The sequence below is a fragment of the Hypomesus transpacificus genome, chromosome 1 (genome assembly GCF_021917145.1).
Source record: "Hypomesus transpacificus isolate Combined female chromosome 1, fHypTra1, whole genome shotgun sequence".
NCBI lineage: Eukaryota > Metazoa > Chordata > Actinopteri > Osmeriformes > Osmeridae > Hypomesus > Hypomesus transpacificus.
In genome coordinates this window covers 2,721,987-2,733,600 of record NC_061060.1, presented here as the reverse complement: position 1 = coordinate 2,733,600, position 11,614 = coordinate 2,721,987, and the positions used below count along the sequence as shown (strand labels likewise).

The following is an 11,614-nucleotide window of genomic DNA, read 5'->3' as shown; positions in this document are numbered from 1 at the left end:
GTCTCTTATATCTCGATATTCTCAACGGCAGCAACATCCATTTCAGCTTGCAGTTAATTGCTCACATTCAGCCCTCTTAGATTGCACCTCTTCAACTATAACAACTTTTTGATGATTCACCTAGATCATTTCAACTGGAGACACAAGGTATCATAAAGATTGCAACCAAAGATTTGTATGTGTCATTAAACCGCCATTAAAAACCCTTTGCCCAGTTCTCATTCAATGAGATCATTTCAAAGCTTGTAAAATAGTACCCCCCCCCCCACTCACACACACACACACAGTTGTTAGTTGCTTCTCTGCATATTATATATAATCAAATGTGTATATTTGTTTATGTTGATGATACAACTTGCAGTGACTGTAAGAGTTCTGCCCAAAATTAAAGCCATAACCTTAAGTAGCCATTCCTGTGGTGTAAACAGTTTGAAATAAGACAAACGATGGTAGTGTTACTACAGTACACATAGACCAAACCAGAGTCTGATTCAACTTAAACCTTTTCTGTGTCTACCTTTCCTTTCTTGCACAGAACTGTCTACCTCTGGCTGTGAAGGTTAAAAGCACCTCCTAAGGGGGGGGGGGGGGGGGGGGGGTATTATCTCCCTCACCTTGTGTGTGAAACTGATACAGGACTAATGAACACAACCACACAGTCCACACACAGTCGCTTGTATCTGCCCTCCTCCTTCCAAAGGCTTCCAGTTTCAGATCACTTTCAAAGGCATGGAAGAAGGCCCTCTACAAAGAGTTCATCTGAACCGTAGATTGACATAGGATTGTCTGTAAACGCATGTAATGTGGGCCATACGTTATCACCACTATGTGAAGGGCAGGTATTCTTCTGTGGTTTGGCTCAGTGCTCGAATGCAAAACGTCTGGTACAACAGTGACATCTGGTGGTCATGTACCGCAACAGCAACAAAAGAGTTTGGGGTCGGGAAGGAGGTACCGTGTGCAGAAAAAACTCCTCTATAAGCGATTGTTTTTATTTTGAAAGCTAACAACGAAAATATTTTTGATTCTAGACAGGGTTGGCAGTAACCATCCAGTTCAATCCATCCCTGAAGTGATTACCTAATTACTGGCCGAAGCAAGTCCAGATTCCTAAAAATATGACCATAGTGGGACTGCCCTCGGTGGACCAAGCAAGCATTTACACAAATGATCTCTTATTCTCCTGTCGTTGCAGCAGCTTACTCTACACCACAGAGTTCACTGATTGATATTTATATGCTGCTGTTGAGCCTGACCGAGCAGCACTGGACAGGGGAGATGGAAAGTGCCGGCCAGCAGGAGAAGGAGCCCAGTAGGAAACAGCAGGGCCTCACATCAGACTCTGAGAGAGGGGCGGAGGGGAGGGGGGAGGTGGGGGGGGGACCCTGAGAGAACCTGGACGACAATTTAAAAGGCACGTTAAAGAAATAGAGACACGCAATAGATCCACTGTCAGCATGAATCCCACGGTGGTTGGCACAGGCCTTGTTAGAACGGAGGGGCTGTTGTTTCACAGGCTCGTACTTCCTGAGCGCACAGGAGCTTTTTCGTGACACGCTTCAAAAAGCCAATTAAACTGAATATGTCTTGAACTTCTTGTGGCCCGTCTTCCCTCAACTCAAATCAATGATTCCTCTGTAACCCCCCTCCCCCCTCCCCCCCTCCCCCCCCCCCCTGTCAAAACTGCTGTACGCTGGCCCTAGGCCGAGACTGAGGTGGAATAGTTACGTCCTGGCCCTTTAATTAAAGAGGATATCTATGTGCATAATTATAAACTGTACCATGTCCTTTCTGCAGCTGGGCCTTGCTCCCTGTTTCCATGTTGTCCGTAGATGACAGTAAAAAGTTTAGATTAGGTACATGGATGTCTGTTCTGGATTATAGCACCCCTTCATCCTCTCATTGACTTCTGCATTTGATCTTTATTGCTTGGCTTCGGTTTTACTGTATGTTGACAGATTTTATGAGAGTACAGTACTTTACTGTACATGCAGAGTTGCGCACTTAAGAAAAAAAAAATCACTTCCACAAGGATCTTAGGTAAGGAGACGAGGAAAATGTATTTTAAAATCTGACATCTGTTTTGTGACGTCTACAAATGTGTCTTTAAATGAGGAGTAGGTCCCCTCTGCCAACAACAAAGAGATGCTACAGAAAAGTTTGGTGACACATTACTCAACTCCAGGAAATAGAAAGTTGTGCAAATAAATACATGAATGACATCAGAGGCAACGCAGGTCAACCAGAGTAGCAGATGTCAGATAGACAGAACGAAAACATCCCTGCATGGGGCAGGAATGAACCCAAACACAATAACAAGATCCTTTTCATATTAAAAGCATCCTGATAACTTCAGGCTTAGCCAGCCTAATCAGGTTAAATGGCTGTCAGGACGGAAACACAGCGAGGGAAGCTAATCTACTTTGATACGCTGTCTGCAGCTGGAACATTGACGTGAACGGCTGCGTTAGCAGTCAGTCTGGCCCGTCATCAGGCCTGGTTTGTAATTCACTCAGGATCTCTGAATGAATGTGAATCATGCCCACCTTGATGTTTCTTGCAGAGCCCAATGCCTCATTAATGTGCAGAGTATTAAACATATAAAGCCTGCTAATGTAGAGGCACACCTATTTAGATTTATATCATGTTGCCAGGAAGAGACTTGTCAATTCTTTGGGACATTTTTTCAACAGTTTTGCTCAGTGTCTGGAAAGATGGTCGGTAGCTTTTTTGGTAAGTAGGCTTACATATGTACCAATAAATCCCACTTAAATTCAGAGATAAGAGAGATGAATACTGAAATCCCACAGTATAAACATAAGAACTAACCCACACAGATTTGTGAGTGCAATCTGGATCCTTTTAAATTGATTAATTTGAACATTTATCTTACAAAGTTATTTCGTTTTGAACAGTTATGTATTCTGTTTTGTAATAATGTTAGCAGCAGGTGCTGTCCTCAGCTATCCACTTTAAACACAAAACACGTTTTCAGTGAGAGTGGTGATCAACATTTAGACTCTAGATGGGGCTACTCACCTGTGTTAACATTCATCGTCTTAGCAAAGTGACAATATTAGGTGTTAATTTGGATTTTCATTTGTCATATTGATACTTTGAGATTGGAAAACATGCATTTGAGTTTGTGTTTTTTTTTTATATAACACATGGGCAATGAAGACAAAACCAGACGCAATTAGTGTGTGTGTAATCCAATTAACTTAATATTTTAGCCTATGAATATAGGCCTATTTATATGAATATGTGGAGGCCTACTTCAACCTTCAACCAATATTGTGGACAGAACATTAGCACACACAAAACTATGTTGAGGCACTTGTGACAATCATATTGGCAAAAGTTTCAATACAGTCATTCCGAAGTTCCCTTTTAATTATTGCAACATATAGCCCGACTTTTAATCGATGTAATATTACAGAGAACATAGTCGAAGTTGTCAAAAAGTAACGGTTCTTCAGTTACCTGTTCATGCGCCCAGGGCCTGTCTTCTAAATGATTGACAGTCTCCTCCGCAAGCCACGACAAGGGCTGCGATTTACAATAGAGAAGGATGGCGGGAGGGCGGGCAGGAGCACCGTTATCCAATAGGATTACAGGTGGGAGGGAGTTTGCCTAACTCCAGCTTTGTTCTAAGTTGCTGGGAACCTTACCATAATATGACCGGAGCTTCTGCACAGTTATTCAACGGGACATTGCATTGGGTTTTTTAGCAGAGTCGTCCCGCGACTGTGTTGTTCCTTACCCAAAAATCTGAATTACTTTCAACTTTTGGAATAACTTTTAAGGACTGAGAGAAACGACTTAAATTTATTTATCTGTTAAAATGTCCTATAATTATGAGCTCTTTCGCTCACATGAATCATGAGGAGCGGCTTACGGATGCTGCGTTTTGCCTCAGAGAAGTTGAGGTGAAACTTCACTGACAAGCACGGGACGTCCAATCATCATACGGAATTCATTCTGCGTTGAAGGAATTATAACCGAGTGAAATATTTCAATAACTTTTCTTTTGCACGAAAGACATTTCTTTTGGAATAACTTTGTGCGCTAAATCTGTGGAAATATCCTTGACTATCCATGAGTAGCGCAATTTGGAAATACAATGCTTTAGTGATCGGTAAACTCGAAATTGATGCATTTTAGGCATGGACTTTGTTTGAAGAAGGTGAACTGGGATATTGATCATGACGCTCACAGGTAGAGGCTTCGGCCGATTTCGTTTGATTTTATTAATGCTATGGACTCTCTCGCAGTATTCTGCATCCAGCCAAGTTCGTCAAGAGTTTCAGGTATTGGAAGAACAACCTATTGGTACCTATGTCGGAACGATTGAAACGAAACCCAGCTTCACTTACCGCTTCAGTGAAAATCACAAACTTTTTGCAATTAACGGCACTACGGGAGCCATTTACACCTCTTCAGTAATTGACAGAGAGGTTTTACAAAGCAGTGTCATTAACGTTGTGGTCCTCTCCAGCCAGCCTACATATCCGACTGAAGTGAGGATAGTTGTGCTGGACATAAATGATAATTCTCCGGTATTCCCCGACACGTCTATTGTAGTTTCCTTCAAAGAGGATGCTAGCAGTGGCCGACAAGTGATTCTGGACACAGCCACAGATTCGGACATTGGAAGTAACGGCGTAGACCACACCACGTACAGGATAGTGAACGGGAACGAGCAGAGGAAATTCCGTTTGGATATAACGGTCAACCCTAGTGGGGAGGGAGCATTCTTGCATCTCGTTTCAACCGGAGGCTTGGACAGAGAAATCACACCCTTTTACCAGCTCTTGATAGAAGTGGAGGACAAAGGAGACCCCAAAAAGTTTGGCTACTTGCAAGTGAACGTTACTATCCAAGATATAAACGACAATCCCCCTATTTTCGATAATGATCAATATCAGACAAGTGTTTTTGAGGATGCTGCAGTTGGTTCAAGTGTTCTGCAGATAACTGCCTCAGACCAAGATGAAGGGGCCAATGCAGACATCAGGTACTTTTTAGATGAAGGAACTCCATTCCAAATCGACCCTAAGGCAGGTACCATCATTATAAAAGAAAGTTTGGATTATGAGAGCAAGAAGGAGTACTCTTTGACCATCCATGCTACTGACAGTGGGGTTCCATCTTTATCTGGGAGGGCAGAGGCCATAATTAAACTCCTGGATGTGAATGATAACGACCCAGTTGTCAAATTCAGATATTTCCCCACCACCTCAAAATTTGCTTCCGTCGATGAGAACGCCCAGATTGGCACCGTGGTGGCTTTACTCACCGTCTCTGACTCTGACTCTCCCACTGCCAACGGGAACATCTCTGTCTCCATCTTAGGAGGCAATGAGCAGAGGCACTTTGAAGTGCACACCTCACCTGTCCCCAATCTAAGTTTGATTAAAGTGGCCAGCGTTTTAGACCGAGAGCGTATATCTTCTTACAACCTGACTGTGTCGGTGTCAGACAATGGCAAGCCCATGTCCAGGTCCTCCTTCGCTAGCCTGGTTATTTTTGTGAATGATATCAATGACCACCCGCCTATATTTCAGGAAACCCTGTACAAAGTAGATATCAGCGAAGACATTCCTAAAGGCAGCTACATTAAAGGGGTCTCGGCAACAGATGGTGACTCTGGGCAGAATGCCAATCTCCGCTACTCTCTCGTGTCTGGAAACAGTTTGGGCTGGTTTGCCATCAGTGAAAACAGTGGCCTGGTTACCAGCGCCGCTTTGCTGGATAGGGAAATCACATCTGAAATAGTGCTCAACATCAGTGCCAAAGACCAGGGGCTGCAGCCTAAGATCTCCTACACCAGGCTGATAGTGAACATCACAGATGTGAACGACCAGGTTCCCACCTTCACTCAGAGCACCTATCACATCTCCCTGGTGGAGCACTCTCCCACCGGCACAGAGCTGCTGGTGCTATCCGCCTCCGACGACGACCTCGGGGTCAACGGGACGGTCCGGTTCTCGTTTGACACAGAGACTCCGTCCTCCGTGCAGGAGCTGTTCCGTCTGGACGCGGGTTCGGGCAGGCTGAGCACAGCCTCGGAGCTGGACAGGGAGGACCAGGGCTCCTATCTTCTCTACATCAAGGCCACCGACTCGGGCCATCCCCCTCTTCACTCCACCGGGAAGGTGAACATCACCCTGAAGGACGTGAACGACAACAGGCCGGTCTTTTACCCGGTGCAGTACTTTGCCAATGTGAAGGAGAACGAGCCCTCCGGCTCCTTTGTGACCACGGTGTCGGCCTCCGACCCCGATCTGGGGAGGAACGGCACGGTGAAGTACGTAATCTCTGCCGGGGACTCGTCCAAATTCCACATCCACAGCAACACGGGCAAAATCACCACCCTGGTGTCGTTGGACCGCGAGGAGAAGACCGCCCACCAGCTGCAGGTGACAGCGGCAGACGGGGGAGGCCTGCGCTCTCAAACCCAGGCCATCGTCACCATCACGGTCATAGACACGCAGGATAACCCCCCCAGTTTCAGCCAGAAAGTCTACAGTTTCGTCATGTTTGAAAACGTGGGCGTCGGCACGGTCATCGGAACCGTGTCGGCTTCCACGGTTGACCTGAACACCAACATCACCTACCTGATCACCTCCGGAGACCAGAGGGGGCTTTTCAACATCCACGGCGCCACGGGTGAAATCACGGCCGCCAGTCAAATAGACAGAGAGGAGCAGTCCTTCTATCAGCTGAAGGTGATAGCGCGAGGAGGCGAGGTCACAGGGGAGGCCCTCGTCAACATCACGGTGAAGGATCTGAACGACAACGCGCCCCGTTTCCTCCACGCCGTGGAGCACGTCAGCGCGGTGGAGAACTGGAGCACGGGACACCTCATCTTCCAGGCCAAGGCGTCCGACCCGGACGAGGGCACCAACGGTGTGGTGGTCTACAGCCTGAAGCAGAACCCCAAAGGCCTTTTCCACATCCAGGAGAGGCACGGCCTCATCACCCTGACCGGCCCTCTGGAGGCCAGCACCAGCTCCTACCAGGTGGAGGTCCTGGCCTCTGACATGGGGGTCCCCCAACGCACCTCCAGCCTCATCCTGACCGTCAGCGTGTACGACGTCAACGACAACTCTCCCGTGTTCGACCAGCTCTCCTACGAGGTCGCCATCTCGGAGGCCGAGCCCGTCAACAGTCGCTTCTTCAAAGTGGAGGCCACCGACAAAGACTCGGGCCTCAACGGACAAATTGTGTACGACATCATCGGCGGGAACACAAGGGATGTTTTCGGCGTGTTTCCCGACGGCCAGCTGTACATCAAAACCGAGCTAGACAGAGAGACCCAGGACAGATACAACTTAGTGCTGGTGGCCACAGACAGGGCGGTGGAGCCACTAAGTGCCAGTGTCAATGTCAGTGTAATTCTAGACGACGTCAACGACAACCGGCCCCTCTTTAACAGCACTAATTACGTGTTCCGCTTCGAGGAAGAGCAGAGCAGAGGTTCACTGGTGGGGCGTGTCTTCGCCGAGGATAAGGACTTTGGCCCCAACAGCGAGGTCAGATACTCGTTTGAGACTCCGCAGTCCAACTTTGAATTAGACGCCATCACCGGGGAGTTGAGCAGCACTCTGCAGTTGGACCGCGAGGCACTCGTGAGACAGAGAGGCGCCGCGGTGTTTAGCTTCACCGTCGTCTCCTCAGACCAGGGCCTCCCCAAGGCCCTCAGAGACCAGGCCAAAGTGCAGGTTTACATCCAAGACATCAACGACAACCCACCCAAGTTTACCAAAGATGTTTACCAGGCCTCCATCTCAGAGTCGGGCCAGAACATGACGCAGCTCCTCAGGGTGTCCGCTTCTGACGTAGACGAGAACGACAACGGCCTTGTCCGGTATCGCGTCGCCGAGGGCAACGAGGAGGGTCAGTTTGCCCTCGACGGCCAGTCCGGCCAGGTCACCCTCGTGGGGAAGCTGGACTACGAGGCCACCTCCTCCTACTCTCTCAAAATCATCGCTGTTGACTCTGGGGCCGTTCCTCTGTCCTCCTCCTGCATGCTCAGCATCAGTGTCCTGGACGAGAACGACAACTCCCCCTCCTTCCCCAAGGCGTCTGTGTCTGTGGACGTTTTGGAGAACATGAGGATAGGAGAGCTGGTTGCCTCCGTGACCGCCACCGACTCTGACTCGGGGCTGAACTCTGACATCACGTACAGCATTACAGCCACCAACAACCATGGCACCTTCAGCATTAGCCCCAACACTGGCAGCATCTTTCTGGTGAAGAAGCTGGATTACGAGACGCAGTCTCTGTACAAGCTGAACATTACCGCCAAGGACAACGGTCGACCGTCGCGGTCCTCCTCCATCCCCGTGGTCATTCACGTCCGAGACTTCAACGACAACCCTCCAATATTCACCCCGGGGGATATTTTCAAATCCATCCCAGAGAATCTTCCCATCTCCGCCTCGGTGATGACCATCACAGCCCACGACACGGACGCGGACATCAATGGCCAGCTTGAGTACTCTATCGTCCAACAGAACCCCAGGGGGTCTCACTTTAGTATCGACCCCAGCACCGGCCTCATACACACCAGGAAGGAGATCGACAGGGAGTTCTCTAATCTCTTTGAGCTGACGGTCAAAGCCACCGACCAGGCCGTACCAGTGGAGTTCCGCCGCTTCGCCCTGAAGAACGTCACCATATGGGTGACGGACCAGAACGACAACGTCCCCACCTTCCTGTCTCAGAACGCTCTGGTGGCCGAGTCCAGCATCGTCATCGGCTCCATCCTGACCACGGTGGTGGCGTTCGATCCGGACGAGGGCGCGAACGGCGAGGTGGAGTACGAGCTGGTGAAGGGCGACTCGGATACCTTCATCATGGACCGCTACAGCGGGGACATCCGTCTGGCCTCCCAGCTCCTCCCTGCCAGGCTCGTCTACAGCCTCACCGTGTCGGCCACGGACCACGGCACCCACAGGAAGACCTCCAGGACGGAGCTGACCATCATCCTCCAGGGGCCCGACGGCCCCGTGTTCTCCCAGCCCAAGTACATCACCATCCTGAAGGAGGGCCAGCCAGCCGGCACCAACGTCATCTCCCTGGACGCCTCCAGCCCCCGGGGCTCTGGTGCCAAGCTGGAGTTTTTCATTGTGGCGGTGCGCAGCGGAGGCAAGGCCGCTGGACGGCTGTTCACCATCGGACGCCACACTGGCGTGATCCAGACGGCTGCCGAGCTGGACCGCGAGCGGGGATCCGATCTGTACCTGCTGGACGTGTACGCCATCGAGACGGACGCCAACCAGCCACGGACGCAGCGTACTGAGGTCAGTGTGTTTTTTTTTCTCTCTCTCTCTCTCTCTCTCTCTCTCTCTCTCTCTCTCTCTCTCTCTCTCCCTCTCTCTCTCTCTCTCTCTCTCTCTCTCTCTGTCTCTGTCTCTGTCTCTCTCTCTCTCTCTGTCTCTACCTTAAGTGAACTCTCTGTCTACCGCTCTCTCTCTACAGTACCTCAGGTAGAGAACTTTGTATCTCTGTACCTCATGTGGAGAGCTCTCTCTGTGTCTTTACCTCAGAGGAATAACTCTCCAGCAGGTTGTGGGGGAAGGTTGAGGCACCGTTGAACATTAAACTTCTGCTGAATCCATTTGGTGAGATTAAATGAACAATCAAAACACGATCAAAGACTCGACTGGTGAAGCTGCGAGTGCGAATGTCCAAGTCGCACATGAAACAGGTTTACCTATTGCATTTGTAGGTACATTAAGTAAATCCCTTTTTTAATATATTTTTCTGAAGCTCTGTGTTATAAAATAGAAATTACCTTGGACAGGAGTATGTAGGCCTTGTGTTTTTGGCAAGACAATTTTATTGTTCCACTTCTCCAAAACATGCCCACCATAATATTCTCTAGGTATTTGTTGAGTTTGAGTTTTCCGCTTTAAGGATATGGAAACGTGTGTCCTGTGTAGCACTGCTCCTGTTATGGTCTGGAATATTCTCAGCAGAGACGTTAACTTAACCAAATCAAGACACCGTTTTTCTTCAATATCAGCCATGCTGTTGTTCTGACACATCATCTATGGTGTCAGGCAACATCTTTCTGTCATTAGCTCTGGTGTAAGCTAGGAGTGTCCTCATGCGTAAAGTATGTCAAGGCTCACATTTTCATGGATGTGCCTGGGGCTGTTGTGGCAGTAGGGTGGTCCTGGGGTACTATTTGCTCTGCCCCTCACCAGCTCCACATGCAGCAAGTGACCAAATAAAATGAGGTGACCTCTTAAGACTCTTTGAAAGGATTTTCGGGTCAGGCCAGAGAGGGAAAATCTCAAAGACTGAAACTTAAGCTCTCTATTGAGTTTGCATTATAGGATGCACCTCTCCAGACTTTTCCTCAACTCTCCCTTGGGGAACGAGTTAAGGTCTCTCAAGGAGAACGCTGGAACGTTAAACCCCAGTTTGGGATAGTTGAGCATTAGTCACTCCTAGAATGAAAAACAAATGTGTAAAGATGTGTTTTGGAATTCTCGACTGGAATCTAGAATTTCATGTCATTGTAGGTTGAAGGATAAACCCATCTATAAATGCAGTGGCTTCTATTTTGGTGTTTGTTTAGAATTGTTGTGAACGTTTCTTTAAGAGGTCAAACTTTTAAAACAGTTTGAGTTATCCATTTCTTTGAAAGTTTTCTATAGATTCAGTTTCCAACCATTGAAAACGTGAAGTAGTCTAACACTGTGGGTCATTTCGAGGCATATCTGAATATTATAAGAATCTGGCACTATTTGGCATGATCTTGTTAAGTCATCTAACTTAGAGGTTTGTATGGCCAAATAGGGATATCAAGTGCTCCCTCACTTAGCCTGCTACAGAGAGGCTAATCTCTTCCATTCAAAACTCCGCAGATGACCTAATAAGAGACTTAATTAACAACACATTTCAGACGCTTTCTTTTCAGAAACCTCATTCTGCAAGTACAGCTGCATATTATACTGTACCAAGACTGGCATCTTTGAAAGATATGAGATTACTTTCCTGTATAGTACAATCACCTTAGCAGCAAAACCACACTTAAATGTTGACATTCTTTCACTTTCTCAACTCTGTTTATAACTGTGGGGAAAACGACAAGCATTGTTCCTCTCGTATGCGCTGTTTGGGATGCTTTGTAAACACTCGAACAAAGAAAACCCAGCCAAGCGTATCTTATCAATGACTGTGATCTCAAACACAGGAGGGGGGGGGGGGGTGGGAAGTTCTCTTCACGGGGGAGGAGAGAGGGGTGAGGGGGTTGGAGTTTACCCTCACCAACCCTCTCTGCTTCCCTCTTACCTCCCCCCTCTCTCACCCTCCGACCCACTCGCTCTTGAGCCTGCCGTGATTGTTTTCTTTTCGTCATTGTGAGAGAGAGAAGGACTTCGTGGAGAGGTTGTGAAGTGCTACATCACTTCTACCTCCCCTCAACAGTATTGTTCCTGCTGGAAGTAAACACAGGGAATCTGTGCAACAGGCCTTCCTTTGTTTTGCCTTCACTGAGTGGTGCTCTGCGCGGGGCAGTGGTTCTGTGCTCTTTGTTTTCTTATTATTTTTTTTGGTCTGTGCCAGCGTGCCCCCTCCACCCCTTCCCCCTTCC

General features: G+C 48.2%; 1 protein-coding gene across 1 annotated transcript in view; it reads left to right on the top strand.

Moving 5' to 3' along the window:
• Positions 1-3,661: 3,661 nt before the first annotated feature.
• Positions 3,662-11,614, top strand: part of LOC124480861 (protocadherin Fat 4) — a 74,942-nt gene continuing 66,989 nt past the window's right edge. The window contains exon 1 of the mRNA XM_047040544.1: positions 3,662-9,311. Coding sequence (XP_046896500.1) covers positions 4,206-9,311 — 5,106 coding nt within the window. The 5' untranslated portion in view covers positions 3,662-4,205. The remainder of the gene's footprint in view (positions 9,312-11,614) is intronic.